Source organism: Enoplosus armatus, chromosome 2, assembly GCF_043641665.1.
Source record: "Enoplosus armatus isolate fEnoArm2 chromosome 2, fEnoArm2.hap1, whole genome shotgun sequence".
In the NCBI taxonomy this organism is placed as follows: domain Eukaryota; kingdom Metazoa; phylum Chordata; class Actinopteri; order Centrarchiformes; family Enoplosidae; genus Enoplosus; species Enoplosus armatus.
The window spans coordinates 13,458,326-13,485,374 of record NC_092181.1 but is presented as its reverse complement, the minus strand read 5'-3'; the positions used below and the strand labels follow the sequence as shown (position 1 = coordinate 13,485,374).

Sequence of the window (27,049 nt, the reverse complement as noted above, 5' to 3'; positions counted from 1 at the left end):
TCTGTATATGTGTGTGTGTGTGTGTGTGTGTGTGTGTGTGTGTGTGTGTGTGTGTGTGTGGAGCAGGTGTGCCTGGCCGCCCTGCGCAGCTTGCTGCCCATCTGTGCTCCCGTCTGTGTGCCGCCTGCGCCCACGCTCTGCCAACAGCACCACGCCACGGCAAGAAGACCCAGGAGAGAGGGATGCTGAGAGGCGAGGGGAGGGATGGAAAGAAAGCGAGAGATGGAGGAGAGGAGGAGGAGTGGGGGGAAGGATGGAGGGAGGAGCAGAGAGAGGAGGGAGAGGGGGGATTACAAGGCTAGGAGCATGGACTATAGGAAAGGGAGCAAAAGAAAGTGGGAGAGAGGAAAAGGGAGGAAGTTATGGGTCTAGAGAGTATGCATGAACTTGCAGGCAATGGGTGGAGTGGGTGATAGTGAGAGAGGGGTGCTGAGTGGAGGTTTGGGGGGTATATAGCTGGCTGGATGCCCATACATACCCCCCTCCTTCTTTATCCCCTTCACTCCTTCCCGTTGTTCCTCCCTCTCTCCATTCATCCTCTTATCCTCACCCCTCCACCACCTCTTGGCTCCATCAGTGCAGATTACTGAGGACCTGTGTGACACAGCTACACAGTACTCTATAATGTTTCTCCATCACTGGGTTGGGACCCAACAGTGGGTTATATGGGCCCCCTAAAAAATGGGTCCCTAAGTGTTTCTTGAGACATGTTTCATCACATGTTTCAAGACATTGGCTTTGTTAAATCACCAGGGTATCCCCAAGCTGCTACAATATGAGCTAGGCTAATTATTAGGTTGAAGGCCCAGAGGTAGTATCCCCAAATGGGCTAGATTATATTAAATTAGCTTACCCAATGGCCTATAAAAATCTATTTTGGGAAATTCCAAGAGTAAGAGCATGAAAACCCAAGGTATACCAGTTACACCAATTTTAAGTCCTTCATTACTGTATGTGGTAAAAATGGCAAATAAAAGCCATTCAGATGTTTGTTAAAAGGGTTAAACGTGAGTGGATATATTTTTGCATATCAAGGGTGAACTCATTCACTTGTGGCATTTAAAGTAAGCCAAATGCTTAGCCAGAGGGGTGTAAAATGACTTCCCCTGAGAGTTGTGAAGTTAAGTACAGGATGTGTGAATCTACTGGTATGTGTGTGTATGAATAAGGACTGGTTTCATGCGTTAATATAAAACTCTCTGTTGTTGCTGTATGTTGGATTTGTCTTTGGGTTCTTCTGCTTCAGGCTGTCTATCCCCCATGACATCAGCATTGTTGCGACATGAAGTTAAGCTTGAAGGTTTGAAACTCAACTCCTACCATTAGATTGTTCATGTTAGTCGTTTTCTTTAACATGGTGCCCCAAAAAGCCAGTTAATCAAGGCTTAACATGTTTCTTCATTCATGCTGCCCCCTCTACCATTCTACTGTATTGAGCTGAAAATGAGTCATGGACTTAGTATCCACACACGTGCCATGGCTTGTTTCCTTAAATCAGAGCATATGAAACAATGCATTGTGTTACCATTGCCAGTATTTAGGAGCTTGTTCTACGCATATTGAAAGAAAAATGAATGGAGATGAAGTGAGGAGTATATTAGCATCAAGCTAATTATTTGTGTCCTAACAGGTGTGGAAAAACTAATTATGATTATAAAACAGATAGAGGTTTGACTCCGTTAACAACTTAAGCCACTCTTACGCCATGATAAAAAAGTCAGATTTGGGCTTATTAAATGCTGCACTGATTCAGAGTTTAGTAAAAAATTGTATTAAGTTAATATGTATTTTACAGGACTTTTTATTATGGAACCAAGACTTTTTATTATGGTTAGTCTGAATTTATTTATTTAAGATTTTGGTGTTGGACTAAACTTGAAACCATCCATCTGGAACACTTTGTGTGTTTGTTAGCAGTCCATGTTCTGGGTATTTCCTGTTTGGTGGCAGTCAGGCACAATTTATGTAGGAAGGTGGTAAGAACTCAAGAAGCTTAAGCGTATTCAAAGACAGTAAAATAAACGCAAATCTGGGATTCATTCCGGAGCCAACTAAACAAAACAAGAGCCTACGGTGTATTATACATGTCGTAATTTCGTTTAGGTAGCAAAAAACAAACAAAGTTTTTGCAACCATTTGGTTCCTGTGATCATTGCTATGCAACGTGGTCACAGAGGCCTCCAACAGAACTCTGATTCATAATTAATATGGATAGTAGAGTAAATGGGATTCTGTGCTTTGGAGTCATGCTGACAAGACTTGCTTTTGGACAGCCACTCAAAGTCCTGAAGGACCGCTAGGGCTCAAGGAGCAAGAATCTCACTAAAACAGACACAAGAAGACACCCAGCCTTGCTCACACACACACAAATGTACTCTTCAAGCTGACACATGTCAAGTAGAGAAAGCACACAAGGCTCTCATAGGAAGTGTACCTGATTTAATTAAATTTGGATTAAAAAAACTCATTAACACACAAAGAATTAGCTTAAAAAGTAACACTAGCACACTGTCTCGATCATGATAGCGTCCACGCGACACTGAAGCAACTGTCTATACGGGTTCCGTCTTGTCCGCGCATTTCAAAGCATCAAGGAGCAACCAAACTTTTTGTGCAGTTTTCTTTTGATGTGTGAGTATTCCTGATCTATTTTACATCAACATTAATGCATTTGATTGATTCTTATGTCATTCATAATTATAATGTTACCATATCCAGACAGCTGCATAGGTGAAAGCTTATCTGTTGCGTGAGGCGTGCTAGATGTTTAGGCACGGGGTTACATGTAATTATGTGAATGTGAATATATTAAAATGTTAGGAAAAAGTGTACCTACGCTGAATTAATGTGTTCAGCCTGTTTGTAAAAATGTGTGTTATTGTATATAATAAATAATAATTATGAGTATAAGTATTTTGCATTCATGTACGTCTAACCTGCTTCATCAGCAAAGGCTCAAGCTCACTGCATGTGTGTGTGTGTATGTGTGTGTGTGTGTGGCTGAGGCTGGGGGCCCCCAGCATGGTTCACGACCCAGCCTAACAGAGTGTGAACGTCCCCCTGCTGAGCTGATACTGATATAACTGTCCTGTAAGTGGTGTTGACACCAGCATTATTACCCTGTCAACCTCCATCTCTACTCAGCTTAAAGGCGTCAACCGGGGCGGGGGCCCAAGCGTGGTCGGGACCAGTGTCTCTGCATAGCCCTGCTCCAGCCCAAATAAATACAGCTGCACAAAGGCCGGAAAGGGAAAGAGAAGGGGAACACTGGGGAGGGAGAGGGAAGGAGGAAGAAGGGGGGGCAGTGGGGATACACTTACTCTCGCCACTACCTATGCGGCTCTCATAAGATACAAACATCACTGAGAAACACACACACACACACACACACACACACACACACACACACACTCTGAATGGGTGGCTGCAGTAGGGGGTTATCACCACCAGGTGGCATTTTCCTGGCACATAGAGAGCATGGTGAAATGCAAATAAAGCAACAAGGCCTTGGGCCAGGCGTCTCAGCTAGCTCAGACTTCACTCTCTAGACTGTACAGAGAAGCAGGCCAGGAACGGAGAGAAAGGGAGACAAAGAGATGAAAAGGGAGAGAGATGTGATGTGAATAAAATCAAAGTGAAATATGGAGCCGTGAATATTATTGAGATGTGAGTAGGAGCTTATCCCTTCTGCATTTTGCCCTTAGATAGCAAGATCCAACACATAGTGTGCATACTATCGTGTTCAAATAAAGTGTTTCAAATCAAAATGCCTTACATTCTCCAACATCAGGAGCTGAGCGCTGTTAGACAAAGAGGCAGTTAGAGAGGGGCAAACCTACCAGAAAGTGCAGGGACAGATATGTGAGCCGGGGAAAGTAGATTTGCCACAGAACAGAACACGGTCAGAAAATGAGCAAAAAAAACTAAAAACATAGCACTGTGACAGAATGCATATTTGCGGCAGAAGTGAACAGCAATAAAAGAACTTTGCAGAAAGAAAGCAGAGAGAAAAGAAATTACAGGGGAGTCTGGGAGAATGTATGAAAGACAGCAGAGTATGAAAATAAGCCATGTTAAAACTGTACAGCAGTGTGACACTGTACAGCATTGTTTGACTTTAGGTTAAGCTTTGCAGTATCTACCACCATCTATTACAGATAAACTCTTAACTTAGGAGCGAAACAAGACAGTAGTTGAGAATATAGCAGGAAAAAGATAAGGGACAGAGAACTGGAGTAAAGTAAAGCAGTGCAATGCAGAGTAGTTGTGTTCAGCCTTGCAAAAAGAACGCTGGAAACAACGCAGAGAAAGTATAGCACAGAGCTGAATATAAAGCTGGGGAGCGAGGGAAGGCCTGTGTTGAGACTTGGATTTCTCCTCCCTCGGTCCCTCTTCCTGCTGGCCCAGATACACACTGTGGGTCTTTGTGCTGAGGCTGTTACACACACTTCCTGTCTGGCCAGCAGAGGGGTGCTTTAAGGTAAGCCTCTCCCATGTTCTAGCGTTGGATCGGTCTTTCCCTCTAGTCCTCTCTCTTCTTGTATTATACTTCATATTTTCTCTTGATCCGTATTCATCTATCAGGTTACAGCACAGCATTCATTTCAAATTTTTAACAACTTAGACCACCTGCTTTCTACCCATGTCACATGCCACATTTGTTTTGGGTGTTTTTTTTTTACATGCCTCTTACACTGGTACTCTTTTCCTCTCTTTTATCTTCAAAGCTCTTTACATTTCTTCACAAGATACATTAAAGAAAGTGAATTACACTAATAGAACGCTGGAGCACTTGCACAGCCAAGGACACGTCGATAAGAGCGAGAAAACATCCTCAACACAGACACAGACACACACACACACGCACAAACACCCACAAAGTGATACCGAGCAAGGTTGCCAACTCCTCCAAAAGCACCGCTGAGATAACAGTGATAACAAACATTCTTCCTGCAGCCAAATCTTTTTCTCCCGAGGAACACTTCAATGAAAATTCAGAGCAAATGTGCCACTTTATGAACATAACAATACGTCAAAAAGTCAGTTGGGTGAATGTGCTGCACTGGAAAGCAAGAGACCCAATTACTGAGGATCTCTTAAGTTCTTTGCTCATGAGAAATGCAGTGATGAAAGTAAAGAGAGAATCCATCCATTTGAATGCATTTGAAAATAATGATTGTTCTGTTGGGAATGCATAATAGTCATAAACAAAATTATTTTTTTGTTGGAAAAAACTTTTCAATATAATTAGAATTGAGTCATATATTTTAAAAAAGTGCAGCAGTGTAATTTCAATAAAGTATACACAGTAACACAGGCAGTTATATACAGCAGGTATTGGACACTGTTGCTCCCTGCTGCGTTGTACACATACAGTGCAGCACTCAGTGGGCTGGACACTGACACAATATGTGTCTCATTGGGAAGAATGAACGATCCAAGTGACTCAATCCTGTCAATCTGTGCCAAGAGGACAGAGGGAGGGTGGGAGGCAGAAAGTAAGAGGGCTGTGGGAGCTGGGTGGGGGGGAATCTAAAGAAAAGGAGGAGCAAGGATGCTAGCAAAAGAGGAGGAAAGAGCTGTTGGCAAGTAGAGGAGTAGAGTGAAAACAGTGAAAGATATAAAGGCTGTGTGATATTATATTGTATATATACATGGAGGAAAACTCCAGGAGAGAAAACTTGATCAAAGAGGTCATGCTGTCACGTTGACAACACACACACACATACACACACACATACCCACAGAAGAGCGGAAGGACATGGAGTTAGTGCTGCCAAGCAGTGGTCACCTTTGACCCTTTGGCACCGTAGCTGGAGATGATGCCAACCAGACAGCTCAACGCAGGAAGTAGAGCAAACAGTGTGTGAATGTGCTTATGTGTGTGTGTGTGTGTGTACACAGGGGTGTGGACACACACTGGCCAATCACAGTCATGAAGTCAGATCGTATGAGCCAATGAAAGCAAAGTGTGATGAGGTTTACAAGGGTTGATGTTCGCTCATTTTGTGCCATGTCAATATGCATTTGCATTGGCGGTTGTGTGTATTTGTATCAGTGTGTATGAGTGTTGCTACGCAGACTGAGGATTAAAGACCATGTAGGAAGCATGATGGGAGGGCGGCGGAAGAGAGGAAGCAAGGGAAGGGGAGAGGAGAGGAGTTGGCAGGTAAATGGCAGAGGAGGCAGACTGTGAACGTGTGCCCTTGAGTGCCAGGTCTCAGGAGCTGAACTGCCATCTTATCTGTCTGGCTCATGGTGCACACATTTCAACAAGACATAAACAATGTATGTAAGAGATGAAAGAGAGCTTCAAAAGACATGACATGTGGCTTGGTAATGTCCACACACTTTCACATAAGCACACACATACTCTTTGTCCATTGTGCGGCCTGGTGAGGGCAGATGGAGAGAGTGGTGAGGGGCAAAGGGTGAGGTCATGTGAGGGAGTTGGAGCCAGGCGCGACGGCCAGCCTGAGGTCAACCCTGTAGTCTGTTATCACCAATGGGTGACTATGTGAGGATGTGCTTGAGTGTCTGTGTCTCTTTGGATGTGATCTTTGATGCATCTGAGGGCCACAAGCACAGATAAAATGGGTGAATGTTATGAGTGCACGGATGTAGAGGAAAATTAATGAAACAGGGCTGTGGCTCTGTGGCCAATGAATGAACAGCTGGCTGGAGGATTCTCAGCAAAACATTCAACAAGGAAATTCCTCCTAACTGCATCACCCAAACACAGGTGACCCCATAAATACCATTTTAAAAAAAGGGGGTAAGACGATAAAATATTTACAAGCAAAATCCCTCAAAGGTATGTGTACATGCGATGAATCTAGATCCTGAAAAACACTTACACGCATATGTATGTATCTAATCACTCATAGACATGCATACCGACACATTCTGGGAGGTAATAAAGTAGAAGAAAGAATTACTGCTTGGGGAGGGGGAAAGATTGCAAAAAATGTTAACATACACAAGAAAATCACTCAGTTACTGTAGCTCTACAGGAAAGACACAGAGTGTACAACAACACGCATACAACGTCAACAAGCTAATCCAACAAATGGCGATGGTGGTAACCCTCGCAGCTAGGATAGCTCTAAACAGCTTGGAGTCCGGACAAATACGTGATGGCAACAACACAGACAAGTAGATAAACCAATCAGGATGTCGATGTACAGTAAAGCAGACCACCATCTGTCTGGTGGTATAGGCACTCACTGGGGAGCCGCATCGGTGCCACATAAGGTCAATGCATGTGTATGTGTGTGTGTGTGTGTGTGTGTGAGTGAGTGTGTGTGAGAGAGAGAGAGAGAGAGAGAGAGAGAGAGAGAGGGAGAGGGAGAAGACAGATGGAGTATACCGGGGTGTGTATTTATGATCAGTAAATGTATATACACACACATTTTCTCCTCATAACCTTTTGCCATCCTCACCCTCTGTCCCCAGAAAAGAGCACTCAGTCTGGGGAAAGGAAAGCAGGCGACTCCAAGGCTTCTGCCAGACAACAGAGGCCTACAGTCTTTTTAGCGTTTGGATCACAGACAAAGCATGTGTGTACCCACAGAGTACAAGTCACTAAAACACCACACACTGAACATTTGTATGTGTGTGTGTGTGGGTGTCTGCCCTCTTCAGCCATTTCTTTCTTTTTCCCCTTCCTTTTCCTCTTGTCTGTCTTCACCTCAATCTTTCCACTTGGAGACCAGATAGGCATTCATCTATTGATTGATTTTGCTGTGCGTATGTGTGTGTGTGTGTATGAGTGTTTATATAAGGATCACATCCCCCAACAACCTCGCAGTGCTTAGCCAGTAAGCCCATCCCGCTTAACGTCTCCTCACTAATTCTAATTCTAAATCTAATTCACCTCCTTACCACAATCACCCCACACATCATCCCTGTACTCGGCCCCAGCTAAGCTACAAACACACACACACACACACACACACACACACACAATATCTGATTGGCCACATGGCAACTGGACCATGGTATTTGACTGTACTGTATAGTTAATCCATATTAATAGTGCTTTGCTTAGCTACAGCCTATGAACCTAATCAATTAAATTCAGTGTAACCCCACATCCAAAGCCTGCCAAACATACAGGTAGAGCAGTCCCACAAACACACCTGAAACTCATTTTGGATTCTGACACAGGACACAAGAACAGAAACATAAACAAAACATTAATACCACTGTTTGTTATTCTCTTCACCACATGAGCAGAATTCATTTAACAGACATATGAGCTTTTATCCACACTATATGGAGCTATAAAATGGGGAGCAATGTGTGTGTATGCTGGGGCAGAGGTTGTGTGTGAGCAGACCTGATCCCCTGTAATCTAACCAGTGATGTAATGCCTGGTGCAGCCACCATAATATGTTACATAACCTTATAACAGGCTTACATACCCTTGGGTTCACAGGGTTCATTCTGAGTCTGAATGGCTGTTTTGTCAGGACCAAATGTAGATTGATCAAGACATAACATAATTCAATAATCATTAAAAAGATAATCAACAAGAAAGGTTCCAGAAATGTTCGCATTGCTGAAGCCACTGAAGAATTCCCACTTTGCACTGTTGAATATTTTGATGATGTAAAAATCAAGTACCTGCAGTATTTTCAAAGAGTGTCAAGATGTAGCTCCACTCTGAAAAGGACCTTTAAAAGACTAGCTTTACTGAGGTCGAGTAGATGCAGAGCGGCAGCACTTACACAAACCTCTACATTCAGCCCTCGAAATGGCTATAGTCAAATCGGTATTAACATACCCACTCACAGCATACCTCCTCGGCCCCCAACTGTTCTTAGCTCAGAGGGAAAAGCTTTTGATTTGGTTGTGACTGGCAGCTCATGTAAACACTGCATCAGCTAGTGAGCGATAGTGGAGACTGGGAGAGAGTTGAATGCCTGCCAAAAGCTGCAAAGCCAAGTTTGGCCATATAGCACACTGTGCGCGTGTGTGTGTGCATGTGTGGTGAAAAGAGGGTTTTGTATGTGCAGGCATGAGTGTGTACATACAGTATGTGAGCACATGTGTGTCTGTGTTTAACCCATTTACGTAACAGACGGGGTCCCTGGGTTCAAGCAAATTTAAAGACTGAGCGAGCAAGCAAGAAAGGCAGAGAGAAAAAAGAAGTAGAGGAAGGAGCTATACGGGGAGGGTGAAAGAGGGGGGCAGGCTAGCAAGTTCTGCCAAAATAAAAAAAAGTAGGGATGAGGTGGGTCGAGAATTGTAAGGAAGAAGGCAGGAAGGAAAATGTAGGAGTATAGACTTCAGGGTGGATAAAGGAGAGAAGAAAAAGGAAAGTAAGACAGAGAGAGAGAAAGACAGAAAGAAAAGCCCCATTTTTCCACTGCTTTCCTTGTTTCCAAGCACAGGGCTTTTGCTCAAAAGTGGAGGCACAAAGCGACAGGCACCTGACAAAGGGATTTCGATGGAGGAAGTTTGACGAAGCAGAGGCTGAGCAGACTTTCGAGGCCAGACACCGGGCTGCTTGGACGACACTCTGCAAAGAGATTAGGACACTAAGATGTTGCCCTTGACAGAGAGGAGGGGAGAGAGTCAGACAGAGAAGAGAGTGTGAGAAAGTGTCAGGAGAAGGAGAGACAAGGAAGGAAGGCCGGGAACCAGGGACAGAAAAGGGAGAGACAAAAAGCATGAAAGTGAGAGTGAGAGAGAGAAACAAGATAGAGAGAGAGAGAAAGGGAGAAAAAGAGAGAAGCATGAAGGCTTGTTTCTGGTGGGACTCCAAGAGCCAGCATCTGTTTGGCTGGGGCTCAGAAAAGTCTAGTGTTTCACCCTGCAGCGCCCGGGGGAATGCTATTCCAGGCTGCATGGGCTTCTATGAAAAACAGCTTTATGTGGAAAAGGGGAGATGGAGGGAACCGGAGAAAGAGAGGCAACAAGGGAAGGAAGGAGAGCAGGAGTGAGAGGAAGGAGGGAGGGAAGGAGAAGGAAAGGGAGGAAGAAGAAGAAGAAAAGATAAAGTGGGGAGAAGAAAGGGGTGACATACGGGGGAGAGATGAAATTATGAAGAGTGGAGTAAGAGCAAGAAGATGAATGACAAAGTGCCTTATGAGATATTTAGAAAATGACAAAAAGTGAAAATGAGAGAAAAGACAGAAACAAAGAGCAGAGGAAATGAGGGCCATGCTTTTGTCTGTCAATTTCACCTGTTCACAATACTGATTCAATCCCACCCCAACAACAGCCCCTACTTATTCAAAACTTTAAAAAGCCAGACACACACAGAGGATTTTTGTCCCTCCTCGGCATCTGGGCTTGGCCAGCTGTGTTGTGGCTCTCAGCTCCAGGCCTCCTCACCTGTCAGTCAGCCGGCCGAAACCCCCCAAGGGAAAACAAACAGCTGGCAGACAGGTGCCGCTGCTGTCCACCTCCCAAACCAGCACCTGTGTGTGTGTGTGTGTGTGTGTGTGTGTGTGTGTGTGTCTCTGTGTGGATTTGTATGTACATGCATACTTGTACACTGATAACTTGGGCCTCTCCGACTGTATATATACAGTGTGGACAGGCACAAACAAACATATCATGGCACATCTAAGATGGCTTCTTTTTAGAGAGAGACATATAGGCAGTCAATCAGTATCTGGTTACAAAAGCCAAACCACTCTACTGCTCAACAGCAAAGCATGATATGATGTATGATGTATATGTATGTGTATGTGTGTGTGTGTGTGTGTGTGTGTGTGTGTGTGTGTGTGTGTGTTTGTGTTGAGGAGGGGGGGGGGTTATGGTATTAAAGTGGGGCCCTGGGCTTAATCAAAAGCAGAGGCACTTTCCCCTGGAAAAACAATGAGGGAAAGCAAAGTTTACATGAGCTAACTGACAGAGAGAGGGAGGGAGGGGAGGAAGGGGAGATGGATGGACGAGTGAGGGAATTTGGAAGGGAAGAAAATAAACATACAGGGGAGTTAGAGCATGGAGATAGATGGAGGGAATGAGAGAGAGACGGAATAAAATAATGAAAATGTGCTTTTCATTTCTTGATACCTCACCACCACCCTCTCTCTCTGTTTCTAACCCTATGTTACTGAGTTCCATTGTATGTTTCTGAGATACTTGGTGTATGTTAATTTTCACTGAACTCTACAGCAGAACCACTGTCTCCTCTCTCTCTCCCACTCTATCTAACTCCCTCTAGATCCCACTGGAACACATAAGCCTGTACTATCCCTGTACTATCAGCTTTGGGGGGATTTCAGTCATTTTAAGGCATTTCACTTGTCCGGCCTGGATTGATGTTGAGCAAAGCAGCTCCCAAAACCGCCAAACCCGCACATAAAGCTGTTCAGGGTTGGCTGAGGACAGATCAGGGAGAGGGATCGACAGACACACAGAAGACACAGACAGAGATGTGAGATGACCAGAAGCCTTGAAAGTCTTGTGACTGAAATTAATGTGGAAAAGTTTCCAGATTGATGCCAGTTCAGTTTTTTCTTTTTCTTCTGGGTGTAGTGTTGAGGTTTTGCTGTGTGCAGGGTGGGCTGGTATAAAACTTTTACCAGCAGTTAATTTGAGACCTAATACTTCACATTCTTTGTCCACCAATTAAGATGAGGATTACAGTACTCTGTAATACATTATGCCTTGATGTATATTTTTTGTCTCTTTTCAAGAGCAAAAGTAAACAAAAAAAACCAACACAAACTTTGACTGTATTGTAAAATACCATTTTCTAGAAGTAATTTTCTGTTTTATTTGTGTTTTCTATGTAATTGTTTTAGTGCAACCAAGGAGAAACTGACACAAAAGCACCCATAAAGTATACAGCTGAACGAACCCTGTGATTGTCCGTCTCTCAATATCTTCCAACTTAGTTAAAATAAACTACAATGCCCATGTTCATCATAATGAAGAGACATGTCACCCCGTGCAAAAGTGTGGCACGCTGATGTTGGACAAATGAGGACTATGACACAACTATATCAGGCTTTGGCTTCACAGACAATACGTGTTAGTACGATCAATTCATTGTTAGTTTTTTGTCTTTTAATTGCATTTGTTGACAATAAGAATAATACAGAATGTCACCAGCCTTATCCTTTAAGCAAGGCACTCAGTCACCACAGCGGTCCAAACATTAATCGACAGTACAATACAGTGCTCAGGTGTGTTAAATGCTCCCTCTCCTTGTACATACTCCTCCAGGCCATTGCCTTAAAAGAAAACACATACTCAGTCAACCTTCCTGGTTGAATAAGAGAACCACATTACAGCACCACAGATACAGCATCCTGCATCACCTCAAAGGCTGGAACTCCTCATGCTATCTCAAACACATCATTACTCTTCCTCATTCAGCTCCTTATGTTTATGAAGTGTCTCCCTCAGATGAGGCCTTCTCTAGAAAACTGTAAATATCCCAGCTAAGTGACTAGTTTGAGCTTACAAGTGCATTAGCGTTATCTTTGTTGTGCAGCTCTCCTGGCGATTTATAGCCAAGGACCTTCACAGTGAGTAAAGGGGAGACGATTGCTGACGACGATAAAGAAAAGACTTCACAAGAGCCCACAGCTGGAGTTTAGAGACTGAACAAACAGTATTTAAAATGTTCTGTATTTTACATTCATCCGTCAAGACCAAGATGAAACCCTTTCAAGACAAGGCTGATCTATTCATTCTTTTGTGGTCAGATTTTTCTTTTTACCTCCATTATTTAATTTAATCTAGACTGCAAGTTCCTCCTGTACCAGACCAGGGTGAAACTTTAAACCAAGATAGGATTGACCTCCTCCTATACCATGCTTATCTCATTGGCTACACCCATAATTGTTTGGGTTTGTCATATTGTCACAAAACAACATCTCATTTTAGTACAGTATCTTATGGCAAAGTCAACATTGACAGTAGTATATTGTCACCATCATATTACATATTGTGTTTAAAGATTACATTTTTTTTCTTAAAAGTTAAATTGCGTGTATAACCAATTGACTTAATTGAATTAAATCATTTTTCTTAATTTGTGAGAAAAGCTACTGGCCTGAGACAGTTGTAAGCGCCAATAAAAGCTGATAGTGAACTAACTAAATAAAAAAGGTTTGTCATGCTTTAATATTACTTTGAGCAATAATAGTATATCAAGTATTATTAAGTGTGATAAGACACAAAGTTTACAGTTGTCTGTCCAACTTGTCATCACTTGCCATATACGGTTGTCGATTATAATCAGTCATCTGGTCCTTCTTTGACAGGAAGAGATACCTGATTAAAGAGAACTGATGAAATGGAACCGAAACCAAATGTATACTGACGTGTTTGTGGGGAATTCATCCTTCCATGAAGGAATGAATGTCCTTTTAATCTCACAGCTTTCTTTTTTTCCACACCCAAATCCTAACTAAAACATGAAGTGTGCAACATGATTGGCTTGTATTTCCATTCTAAGTTCACCTTAGTGTGAAGTCACGTTTTTTTTTTTTTTTTTTTATGTTTTCAAGCTCACTACCCTCATCAAGCCACTAAGCTCGAATATACTGTACCAATGTGGCTTTCTTCTGGCTCTGTGCCACTGTGCAAACTTAATTGTTCAACCCTGATACCTGATTATGTCATGGACACGTTACTATATGGTGCATCTATTTCACACACTGCTACATACCCACTTAATTGTACTTGAGTTCAATTAAAAAAAAAAGAAATCACATGAGAAAAGTGTGGAAAATCTGCAGATAAAGAATGTGCATTAGAGAGAAGTAAAGACGTGCATACACTCACTCACAGAGCCATATGGGCCATAGCATAAATGAGTTGGCTGTTTTAATGAGCGCTGTTGAGTGAATGTTTACTGCTACATTAAAACCCGTCTGCACTCATCAACACTCTCTCTCTCCCTCTCTCTGTTCTGTGATGAGACAGCCATATGATTTCACTTATCCACGGCCTTGGTCTGAGAGCCTCCAGACTGGGGATAGTGACGAACTAATAATCCCCCTTTCCTGCAATTACCCCCGCCCCCCCCCATCATCATTCTCTCTCTCTCTCTTAATTCTTCTCTTTCCCTCTCAATCACTGCTCAGCTTGGTCTATTCCATTCCTCTTCTCACTCATTTTCTGTTTATTTCTGTTTCACAAGTCAACCTCTCCCTAAACTCAAACACATACAAGCTTATTTCTCTCCACTATATGCAAACATTTATGATTACATCTAATTTGTGATATCAATACTCTTTCTTCTTTGTATATATCAAACCTGCTCAACCTCTCTTTCAGCCTGTAAAGGAAATTCTGGCAGTCTGAAGGAATGAGAATACAGTATGTGTGTCCCATGGGTTATATAGATAGGTTACCAAATTCCACATCCTGTTACACAATGCTGCAGATGTGTCCTGTATGGGACTGTGTTTACTTCCAGAAAGACTGCTCATTTTGTATACACTGGAGAAAAGAAAGATAGAAAGAAAGACTCAACAAACCAAAAACCATTGCGTATGATCAAAATCCAACGTATCTCAATGAGAAAAAGGTCTTGATATAACACGTCATGCCTGTGGCTTGCTAATACTGGTCATAACTAGTTCCAGTACTACCATAAAGTTCAGTAGAGGACTGTATGAAGTCAACAACATGCTGATGGCTTGTGACAGACAGCGTCGTTAACAGAGGCAGTGATGTAATCCACTTGGGGGCTTTGTGGCGAAACTACTGACGCCCTCGCTGATTGTCGCCTCTCATGGGAGGCAGCAAGCATAGAGAGAGAGAGAGACAGGGGGAGGAAGAGGAAGAGGAGACATGGTTAATGTGAAATAAAAAGTTTATGACGTACTGTGTTAGAGTTCACTCTGACATCGGGTTCATGCGTATTAGCACTCACTCCCTTACACACTCTAATCAATGTGCGTGATCAATAAGCCAGTGTCAGATTGTTTTAGCTCAGGCTGGCTGGTGGTCAATGCTCAGCCAGAAATCATGCAGCTCAGCCTGGGGCGCAAGGCCCACTAAGGCCTTACTATTAGCTCTTGGGTTGGGCTAACAGCCACAGATCCTCCTGATTTGGCTCCTCAATAGCTGATAGTGATTATTTGGGCTTATTGACAAGCTAATGGTGAATCAGGGCTAGGGGGGATTGTTTAGAGAGGATTACTGACTGAACTAGTGGGGATATTGGGTCCATGGCGACAGCTATGGTGGTGCTGATGATGGGGCCAAGCTGATCATCACTGGGATAGAAAGAGCAGAGAGGTAAAAGATTTATATTTCCGGATGTAGACAAACACAAAGGGGGAGGTGAGTGAAAGAGGGAGAGAGGAAAGGAAGAGATGTTCAGAGTTCAAATATCTCAAGCGGAGAAAAACCCTTCGGCCTAAATATCAGAGACTGTATTGCAATTTATTGCAGTGAACCCTTACTTTGAACTGTATATAACTTTAATTTTTATTTAGCCTGCGGACATTGTTGAGTGTACATAAATGACAGCCAAAGAGCTCATATGCTCAGTGAAAGAGTGGACTGACTACTCGAAGCAGAACACAGCAGCGCAACGCAGGCGGAGCTGGGACGCCGAGCTGATCAAACACAAGGTGGAGTGACTCGCTCAGATTAACTCTCCTCTGGCTTTTCAAACAACACTGACAGATGCATACCCCTCCGCACTCCCGTTTGTCAGAGATCTATTCCTGCACTTAAAGCAGACTCTCTCTCTCTCACACACACACACACACACACACACACACACACCCATGCACATGCTTACACACACACTCAAACGGCTTACGCTACCTTTGTCACCTCCCACACACTGGTTATCTCCAAGGACACAAAACCCACAAGATCCCCTACCCAATTTCCACGCATGCAGCCTAAATGGAGCTGTAAGCAGGCATTAAGCCTGACGGGGAGAAAGGGAACAGGAAAAAAAATACCAATGCTGGAGAAAAGGAGGAGGAGATGGATGGAGGGAAGTAGGGAGAGCGGGAGGGGAAGGAGGGAAGAAACAGGAGGTGGATTTCTACTTAACACACTGACTTTCATCTCCGCTTTACAACATACTTATGCAGGGTTTTTTGGGGAACGTACACGCTCTCTGGTTTGTGCACACACGAATGCTCCCCCTCCTCGCCCAGACAGAAAAAGACACAATGAAACCCTCTGTACTTTCTATACCGGGGGGACAGGCACAAAAAAACGCACTGCAATCCCTGCCAGAGTTAAGAACGTCTTGGTTGCTAGCCAAGGTATCTGAAATAATACTCCTCACAATACTTTATGTAACTTTTTTTTAAAATCAGAGATTAGAGGTGATCTTCTTTCACTGTTAATGCTCCAACCAGTCTGATTGGTGTATCTGTAGTTTGGACTGGATACAGGCCAGGAAAGGAACCACGGGCAGCAATGGGCAAGAGTCCAGGATGAAAATATATAGCTGGATACTTCAGACATAGATACACATATATCTGACTTAAGCCTCCACTTGCCCAATGTTTTTATTATGTTCCATTATCTAGGGATATGTTATAAGTCATACAAGAGATTATTATTATTTTTTATGTTTTTAAACACTGCTTAAATATTTGAATTTCTACACTGTTTTTTAATCAAAGCTCCAACTCTGGAGCAGGCACCATGAGACAAATCAAGCACATTTTTTTTATATTTCTCCGAATATTCAAGGTGCTTTGCACTAGGTTGAACAAGAAATGCATTCAGTCATGAAGATTAAAAGGTTTTGGGGGGCAGCAGAGAGCAGGGTTTTACACTGTATACCTTCACAAAACAAAAAGGGATACAGACACAGATACAGAGAGATGACGGAAAGAAACACGATGATACACATGCCCACAAAAACCACATAAGTGTTCTCCCTCTCTTAAGCAACCACACACTTGTTCAGACCTTTGACTAATCAAGGACAAAAGTAAATGCAGTTTATCCCCCCCCCCCCCCCCCTCCCCCACCCCCCCACCCACCATTGGTGCATCTCAGTGTCTCAGTCTGCAGCTGTGTTGGATGGCCCTTGATGTCAAGTCTGGTGGACTCATCTCCGTCTCATTCACTACATTTATAAGCACAGAAGGTTGCTAAGAAAAGTCAGGTTAAGGCACAAATAAAAAAAAATAGTTGTGCCTCACTGCAATAGCCCAGGTTTGCTACAGGTTTACAACATGTTTGCTTACAGCTGGTCAGAAATCCCAATTGTCCTTTACCAACTACTGCCAACTTTGAGTATTTGAGTATTTGGACATATGGTGCAAGGAGACAACAGGTCTGTGTTAAGAGAGCAACAATTTTTGCTTATTTTGAAAATGTGATTTATAAATAGGTGATTCTTCAGTCGTGGAGGCTGACTTATTTGTGTGTCATTTTCAGTTGTATTGTGTCTTTGAATGTAATAATATGGATACAAGGACACACCATTAGGAGTACTCTACTTTCATTCCTCCACACTGCGGTCACAGTGAAGCTTTCCCAGTCTTAAGTCTTGCGCATATGTAAAATAAAAAATAAAAAGGGCCAAGAAATCATCAACCTGATAAATGAAACGGATTTCTTGTGTACAAGTTATGTAATCAAAAAAAATAGTTCCTTAAATACATGTAAACATTACATGCAAACATTGGGAGCAGCTAAAAGAGACATACACCATAACAACCTCAATACTGAAAAACAGATACGCTGGCTAACTGATTAACTGACACTCACTGACTCATTTACATATAAGACAACTTGTCAACTAAGGCTGTGACTGCACTTTTTAAATGGCACCACTGACCAAATTCACTAACTAAAGCCGTACACAAGGTGTCTCATCATCCCTTGCCTTCTCCTCACTCTATCTGGCATTAACAGTGGGCTGTCTGTATGTCAGCTGCCCTTTGCCTGACCCAGTCACTCACCCAGAGGAAGGAGTGATTAGCAGGACTGTAGTAGCAGGAGCCCACCTGCTCTGACTCAATAGGAGCCCTCACACAGCTAGCTTGCTAGAGTCAACAGAATTTTAATCACATATACAAAGACACACTTGCACAGACAAAGACCCATGTACACACAAAGATACATAGGTGCACACACACACACACAGGGACAATTATGCACATAGGGAATGCTCCCTCACACGTACTCCCTCATTGACTCTTTCATCCTTGCAGATAGATAGAAAGAGGAAGGAGGCAGAGGGGTGATAAAGGCCCAGACAGCAGTGAAGGGGGGTTAGAAGGGAGGGAGGGAGGAAGGAAGGGAGGAGGAGCGTTTCCTGGAGAGACGTGGTAGGCAGGATATGCAGAAGGAGAAGGAGGAGGAGAAGGAGGAGGGGAAACACAGGGGTGGCTTGTTCCAAGCAGAGGTTGTGTCCTTACAGGGGCTTTGTACACGCTAGTGTCAAACAGAGGGGGACAAAACACTGGCTGGCCACTTCCTGATGTACAACACACTGGAGAGGAGCGCACACACTGTAGAGCACAAACACAAATAGACGAGGCACGTGGGCCTGTGCATAGACAAGCACAAACCCACATGTACTCATATTCATGCACACAACACATGCAGACAAGCAATTACACGCACATCTTCCGTGCAGGTGGCAGTCTGGATTCAGGTAATGAAATACAGTTTCTGTGTTGCAACGTCTATGGAGACAAAACCCTGGAGGATTCTACAGTATGTCCTGTATGTAAGAGGATCTCTCGCTTTCTCCTCTTTCACCTTCTCAGCCTCGTTTTTTCTGCCAAGCCTGTTTTGTTGACTGCTTTTCTTCAGCCTGCTGCCCCTTCTCTCTCTCTCTCTCTCTCTCTCTCTCTATGTCTGCTCCCTTTCCTTCTCCCTCTCTTTTTCTCGTCTCCCTCTCTCTCCCTTGGCACAGTCTGGCTTGTCAGGCCTGTAATAGAGCTGCCATTGTTTGATCGAGGCAGCAACAGGAACTGTACCCTGTTAACCCAGCTCTGTCGGTATGCGTGTGCGTATATTTCAGGAAGGTGCATGTCATTGTGTGTGGTAATGTATATAATGTATGGCTGCCTGCAGCGTGTGTGTGTCTGATAACAGCATACATTTCTCTCCAGTGGGTAAGCAGACTTTCTGTTTGAAGTTAAGTAAGCATGACATTAGGCTTTATGTTGAACAAGTGCCTCTCTTCATTGCTCCTTATGACTACAAACTTCCCCCATGTACTCTTAAAGGATTTGACCTCTAAACATGACCTCTCTTTGCTCCAGCTTTTTCACAACTGCATGCTCACACACATGGACTTATTCAAAACCACACTGTAACATTTCATTTTCACACATGCTTCCCTTACCCTGCCCTATAACCCCTTCTGTAACATTCTCTCTTTCCTTTCTATGCTGTTAATACCCCCATCCCAAATCTCCAAATGCCCGCATCTCAAGTTGCAGGACCTGTCTCTCATGTCTGTGTGTGTGTGAATGCACACGTGTGATGCTCCATTAACTCTAGTGGTGACAGGCCTTTGATGCCGCCACCGCTCCTTAATCCCAACACAGAGGGAGGGGGAGACACAGGAGAGAGAGGGAGAGCAACAAGTAATGGGGGGAGGGGAGATTGCCAACTGGCTCTGACCCGGTCAAGCTCTGGTTCAAGCTCAGGCTCAGGCTCAAGTTCAAGTTTAATCCCACTAAATAATTAACTTTACAATCTGCAAGCGCAGCAACCCGTGCCTTGTACTCCAGTGGGAGGCCTTCGTAAAATGAATTGTCAGTCTGATCTTTTGCGAACTGGAAAAAAATAACGAGTTGTGCAATCATGACACCAAACCGTAATGTGTGGAACCATGTTGGATTTGACACCATACAGTGTAGAGCTTTACAGTAACGTTACAATGATAACAAATCACCTGACGGCTTGTCACTCCAGTAAGGCAGCACAACAAATGAATGGAAACTCGTCAATTCTACATAGTTTTAGGATTAGTCTACATTGGTTATGTTAATTCAATCATTTGAAAATCATTTGAATTATTTACTGTTTGGTTCTTATTTGTTCAAACTGTAAATAAGTTGCCCTTGAGATTGTATGTAGTTTAGATCGTCACACATCCTACCACAATGCAAATTCTGTTTTGTCTTAGTTAAAACACAAACATTACGGCGTAGAACCTAGCTACAAATTAACTGCTAACCTGACCAACGAACACGGCCTAATTAATTAAGAAAACACTACATATGATATGTAGCTTCCTGTGGGTGTCAAGTGATTAACAGAAGAAGAACACCATAACATAGTGGTGCACTGATAACAGTCGAGAAAATACAACAGACACTTTGGCTTCACGTCTGCAGTGATAGATATATTATCTTGTTCTGTGGAAGTTGTTTTTCATCCTGTTTGAGAAAAAATGGTAGCAAATCTTCTGAAGGGAGGAAAACAAGCCCTGCTATCTCCAACTTCACTGAGTGTGTGCAGACATGACCATGAATGGTGGGGGGATGAGATGGAAGCAATACAGTCTATAACCTATAACGGATTATGACAGACAGATCTGGATAGAATTAAAACATTCAAAAACCATGTATTTGAGTTATTGTTTCATATATGAACATCTGTGGTGTGTTTTATTAATCTTGCCTCAACAGCATAAAAACAGAATGAAAACTTGAATGGTAGTTTATCATAAGTCAAGCGCTCCTTATGCATTTTCATGAATTTAGATGCTACGTTTGACTGAACAGTATAAAATGTCCATACTGGAGCAGTAGAAGTGTGTGACGCTCTACAACACAGTCACTCTGTCCTGCAATGTCTTCATCAAAGAGTAGTGAGTATGGGCATTTAATGAGTTTGTGATTGATTGTAAATGTCTAGTTTGAATAAGGGTAAAGACCGCAGGCCGTTGGGTGTGGTGGAATCATTATTGTAACACAGAAGACTTCAAAAAAGGCACTCTGCAAGCTTTGCACTCTGAGAAGACAGCTTTGACATGTGTTTACCATTTTGCCATCACACAGGGGAAGATTTACGACAATCCCCTCAACTTCTAATCAGAAGGGTATTTTTTGTTCCTCTTCTTTTTTAATGTCTATCTTCTGTGAGAAAAGTGGTTGCTTCACTCTGCCAGGTGGTGTGTGTATGTGAGCGTGTGTGTGCACATGAGTGATGAGGTATTTGGCAATCGGAGAACAGGTTTAATAATAACTGATATATCCCTGGATGCTTTCAGACCCCGTTCCAGCTGGGAGCGGTCTGTGATGCCTCCAGACCCAAAAGTGAAAGAGAAAAGATGAGAGAGAGAAAGGTTAAGAGAAATGATGAAGAGAGACAGAGACAGAGGATGAAGAAAGCACACAAGATGAAGAAAAAGGGAGGGAAGGTGTGAGCTGACATCTGCCTGGCATCCTCTCACCTTGCATGCTCTTTGACCAATCACTCTCACCCTCCCTCGTCTTTCATAAAGTAGGAGGAAAAATGACATCGCTCATCTGACAAAGGCAAACATCCAAACCACACAAATCCCCCCCGACACCCCTGTCTGACACTTCTTCACTTCTCCGAGGCGCTGTGTGTGTGTGTGTGTGTGTGTGTGTGTGTGTGTGTGTGTGTGTGTGTGTGTTATATTCTGAGGGTGTATTTTTTTCACAGGCCTCTGGTCTCACACAGAGAGACGTTGAGATGAACCCAGTGCCTCTGCCAGGTTTCTACTCACTGAGAGATGTTGAGGCGTCTCACACTCTCTAGCTGGCTGGCTCTGGTTGTGTGTGCGTCTGTGTGTGTGTAAAAGAGAGAGAGTGTGTATCCACTGGCTAGGGATGCCTAGATACATCTGACTCTCACACACAACTGAGAGAACAGTATAGAACATTACACACATTGGCATGTCCTTGTGTACTTTGCAGACACACATACACACGGAGCAAAAGAGAGAACCATAACAGCATGGGCTCCAACAGTGCCTCTTTGACAGATTTAAGTAAATAGCAGCAAACAAGCGATTATTTTTGGCAGACCAGGCTGCGGCCCATTCCAAGAACTAGGGGAGGTCCAATGGGAATGGAGGGAGATGAAATCACATAAACAGATGTGATTAAAGTCAATATCATATGTGTCATTACTCATTCAGACGATGCACTCCTTCACTCGTCCACACTTGAACAAAAAACAGGCAGACACAAAAGCTCTGCTCTTTACTCTTTGCTGCTACCCTCTCATTTAGTGTTCTACTTTTATTGCCATTTATGTTCAATCTAACCCTCAGAACATTAAACCAAAACAGACTGCAAGGTCTCAACATCTGCGACACGCACAGAAAGCAGGACGACCAGAATGCACTACAGCCAATATGTGCGTGTTACTCTCATATGCACATGCTTCACGCATTGCAACTAACCACTTGGGAATTCATCATGTTAATATTCGCTCTTTCAAATACGCAACATGAAGCAGTGTGGAAGGGCAGCAGGATCAGTGTGGGATCTGCAGCTGACATGGTCAAGTTGACCCACTATAAGTGGATTTGTAATCCCCCAGTGGATTTAAACTGTGTTTACTGTCACGGCCATTGTGTGTGCGTGCGTGCGTGCTTATTTGAGTGTGTCTGCACAGCTGCATCTGTTTCCCTCAGTTGCAAACTCTTTTGTCCATATTACTTTTCGATCATATGCCACTAATCATATTGCTGAAGACTTAAGCACAGTGCTTTCATTATAAATGTACTGGAAGTATCAGTGACATACAGTAGGTACAATTCATTCTTTCTTGTACTTCGGGACGAGGACCCTAACAGTACACAAACACATCCACACGTGCAACACACGCGCGCACACACAATCACAGGGTGTTCTGACTGTGCCCCGGAGACGCTAAGCTGCTTTGCAACTGAGGGGAGCTCTGATACTGTCACCAGTCGATTAATCAGCCATTACCAACACCAGGCCAGGCCAGAGAGTCTAATGCTAATATGCCACATACACACTGGTAAGTCAGGGTGTGCGGGGTCAAATGGAGATCAGACCACTGCTAGAGCTGAATGTACCATGACCCTGAATGTTTGGTTGGGGCAAGAGTCAACTTAGGTAAATCAAATCAAATTCGAATTAGGTACAGAGGAGTTGGAGTTTAATGATGGGCACAGATGGAGCCGCAGGTGACAGTCTAAGCCCTTGAAGCTAATTTACTAGAGTCATGAGGGGTCAGGAAGTCAAAACATTGAGCTTAAACATGTTTGTACAGTATGTTTGTTGTTGTTTTGTTTTTTGGACCACTATGGACGTATGCATTTCATTTTTAATTTAATTGTTTTGCTGAGATATAGTAGCTTAAGTTGTTAAAGATTTAGGCTGATGCTCAGAGCCTAAGAAACTGTGTTTAGATGAGTAAACATCAAACAACATCAAACTTACATTTATAAAAACTTAATCTCACTTAATAATGTGCGCAACAGGGAAAGCACAGCTAAGGTGATGATTTCACAGTTCACTTAGGAAAGGCAAAGCTACTATATTCCCATACACACTCAGCTACCACCGAAGCCAAAGTTTAAAGATCAAGGTGCTGTGAGAGAAATTATATAGGATTTGCCACCACAGACCACCTTCTAGATTTGCACGGGATGACGTCAATGAGCTTAAATCTGGGGAAAATCTTCTCATGTCTGTTTACTGAAAGGCTCATGGATCATTAAGTAAAGTCAATACAGAACTGCAGGAAGAAAAAATAACAGGTATAGAAGTAAAAATAGGTTAAAATAAAGTCTAATTCTGTACAAGGTGCTTCTGGGCTTGTGAAGGAGGACATAATCTAATTAGTTCTATTAAAACTATTTCAGGACCTAAACATGAAATTACTAAGTCTGTGTTGGGATGGTAAGGAAATAAAAATTAGACGTTGAGGAAGATTAATTTAGCAAAGGGTACTTCTGGGTCTGCAGTGATAACACAGGCTGATTAGTTGAGGGCATGTTTTGGGTCATAAGGTCAAAATAGCAGATGGCTGCATGTGGTACTGCTTATCAGCTAAATTGAGTTTATGGAAGAGTCACATTTATAAGTCTTCAGAAGTTTTAAAAGTTTAGTTAAAGAAACTGCTACAGTTTCTATTTTTAATAAGGAAATAATCAGGAAGATGTATAATCCATATTTTAGGTCATTTGGCAGATTAGTTTTGTTTAGTTAAACCCAGGTGAATTTGGTTAAATCTACATTAGACTGACTGAATCTGCAAGTGAAGTTTATAAGAGTATCAAAGATGAGATAAAATGGACAGAGATGAGTTGTGGTAGTTGGCAGTAGCGATGCCAGTGCCACCCAGACAGAGCCCTCAGGGAAAACATTTACTGGCCCCTCACTAACACCTCTATGTGTGTGTGTGTGTGTGTGTGTGTGTATGTGTATGTGTGTGAGAGTGAGAGTGTACATTTATTGGGCCCCTGCTGCCACCTCTGGAGAGGAGCCGTCCAAGTGCTGAGTGACACACGCTGCTTAGTGTCTTAATGGAGGGAGAGGAGGGCCAGCCAAACCACAGCCTCTAGACTGGGATCTCACAGCCTGTAATTATGGAGAGATGTTAAAGTCGCTGTGTGTGTGTGTGTGTGTGTGTGTGTGTGTGTGTGTGTGTGTGTGTGTGTGTGTGTATGTGTGGGTGTGTGCGCACATGTATGAGAAAGAGGGAGAAACAGAGAGCCAGGGAGATGTGCTACATCTATCTCCTCACAATAACAATTGGATCCTCGGTGTGTGTATGTGTGTGTGCCAATGGACCTCTGTACCTCTGTTATGTGTGTATGTGTGAGTTTTGCACAGCGGTGTGTATCAGTGCCATGTGTCTCCTGCTGCTCCAGCTGTGGTGGTGCTCTCTCTCACACACACACACACACACACACACACACACACACACACACACACACACACACAAAAGAAGAAATGAAAGTTGTTGGGAACTGGAGCTGCGTTCAATTAGGGTAACCACATATTTACAAACAGTGGGGGGAAAGCTGCCTCTCTGTGACTCATCAGCCAAGCGGCACACTTGCACTTTTGACTCCAGGCCTGCCTCTCCCAACTGCAGAGCTAAGGGCGAGGGAGGAAAAGAACAGAGGGACGGAGGGAGAGAAGGAGGGAGATGACAGAATGAAAAACACACACATGCATGCTGGCTGTACATGTGTGAGCAACCGCATAAACAAACACATATGTGTGCATACAAACACTTGCGCAAATTAAATGAGCTCATTTAAACTCCTGTGGTGTGAACAAAAGCACACAAATCCACACAGAACCTGCCTACTTTTAGAAAATGACTGATAGCCTCAGACGCAACACATAAATTCTGGTAGGAAAGAGTCCCTGTAGGACAAAACGTTGCCAATTTACAAATTGGATCTTCACCATTTTACTATTTTGAATAATGAATGATAACATTGATGAGTGATAACATTTTGACAGTAGTCTGGTTGCAGACCTCTAGTGACAGGTCCCCCTTTTGCTACACTAGCAGCATGAGATGTAATCTGCCCAAATTTGTGAAAAAAATGTGCCTGTATTACTGGCAGAAAAAGGGACAGCTTTATTGCACATGAGGCCGCTCTCCTGATCAAACTTTCATTTGACATGTTTATAGTTCAGAGATGTTTAGTTTAGCTAAAACGTTAGAAATATTACGCTCCAAGCCGTCAAGTCTGTAACCAGATACTTCTGATTATTTCTCATCAGAATATATATTGTTTTATCTTTCATTACATGCAAATCACCTCAAGTCTTTGTGTACACACAGCGTGCATCCCTGTCGCACAGATGTACCCCTTCCTGTGCCTAAGGGCTGTTGTCAAAACCTGCTAATGTGTATGTGGCAAACATGAGAGCACATCAAAGCACAGAGACCAGCACAGCAAAACCCTAGCCTTGTGTTTTCTCCTTGGCTGTCAGTGCCTTGAGAGAGAGCAAACGGAGGCACAAGGCCTTAAGTGTGAGTGCTGTTTGTCTTGACTTGACCTTGGTGTACATGCATGTGTGCATGCATGTGTGTGTGTGTGTGTATGTGTGTGTGTGTGTGTGTGTGTGTGTGTGTACGAGCGCATGTGTGTGCGCGCATCTGTGAGGCGAACCACATCAAAGAACAGCGGAGTGGCTCAGTTGTTATGACCTCTGACCCTGGCATGCTCCGCGACAGAGGGAGGGTGGCGTAGGAGGAGAAAAAGACACAGCCAAACATACCCACACACACACACACACACACACACACACACACACACACACACACACACACACACACACACGGAAAAAGGGTGGGATACACACAACAGCCTCTAAATTTACAACAGCTAGAAAAACAACCATGGATAGAGACATAGCAATTTGTCTTGTTAACTTTTATAGGGACCTGTGAGCAGCAACACACAAGTAAATCATTAGGAAACGGTCACAAAGACATTCCTGTCTCCTCTCTTTGCTCTCTGTGCATCTTCTTCTTCTGTGGTGCAGCCCATCCCTCATCCTGTTGAACCTGTCTGAGTCTGACAGTCTGTACTGCAGCGTCTCCTTGATTCAATCAATAGCAAATGTTGAGACTGATTCTCATTTGACTTTGGTATGAACATGGAGGACAAATGGAAGAGTTTCTTGGCCCTTTGGATGAGCACGTTATCTCTCTCTCTTTTCATCATGAAGTAAATTCTTCAAAGGTGATCTCTCCTCTACATCTTCGCTGCATTTATTTTTAGCCGACGGCAGATATAACCTAAGTCCTTGACAAAACATCAAACGCTGGTTTAGCATGTGTGTGCATGGCATATGAGTCACAGGATCAGTGTATGTGTGAGTGTGTTTTAACATGTTTGTCCAACCTGCAGTAAATGAGTCATTCGCTCTTCGTGTAACTGTACACGCGCGTGTCTGCTCGTGTGTGTATTTTCTGTGTGTGTCACAGCTGTAATAACTTACAGCTCCGTGCATTTCAGCTATGCTGTCATGGTCCATTATAACTTTACTTCTATACACACACACACTAATGAAAACATTTCTGAATAAAACTCATTTGAGAACAAGAACATCCCAGTTGAGTAAACATGGCTGTAGAGAACTGCAGTTAAAGGATACCTAAAACTTGCTTTCTGATCACTGTAGTTCGGCGC

General features: G+C 43.2%; 1 protein-coding gene across 5 annotated transcripts in view; it reads right to left on the bottom strand.

Annotated features, from left to right (window-relative positions):
* Positions 1-27,049, bottom strand: part of nfixa (nuclear factor I/Xa) — a 96,958-nt gene that overhangs the window by 29,626 nt on the left and 40,283 nt on the right. The window contains exon 3 of one of the 5 annotated variants that reach the window (XM_070925999.1): positions 20,699-20,701. The exons of the other annotated variants lie outside the window; for them this stretch is intronic. Coding sequence (XP_070782100.1) covers positions 20,699-20,701 — 3 coding nt within the window. The remainder of the gene's footprint in view (positions 1-20,698; positions 20,702-27,049) is intronic. 5 annotated transcript variants of the gene reach the window in all.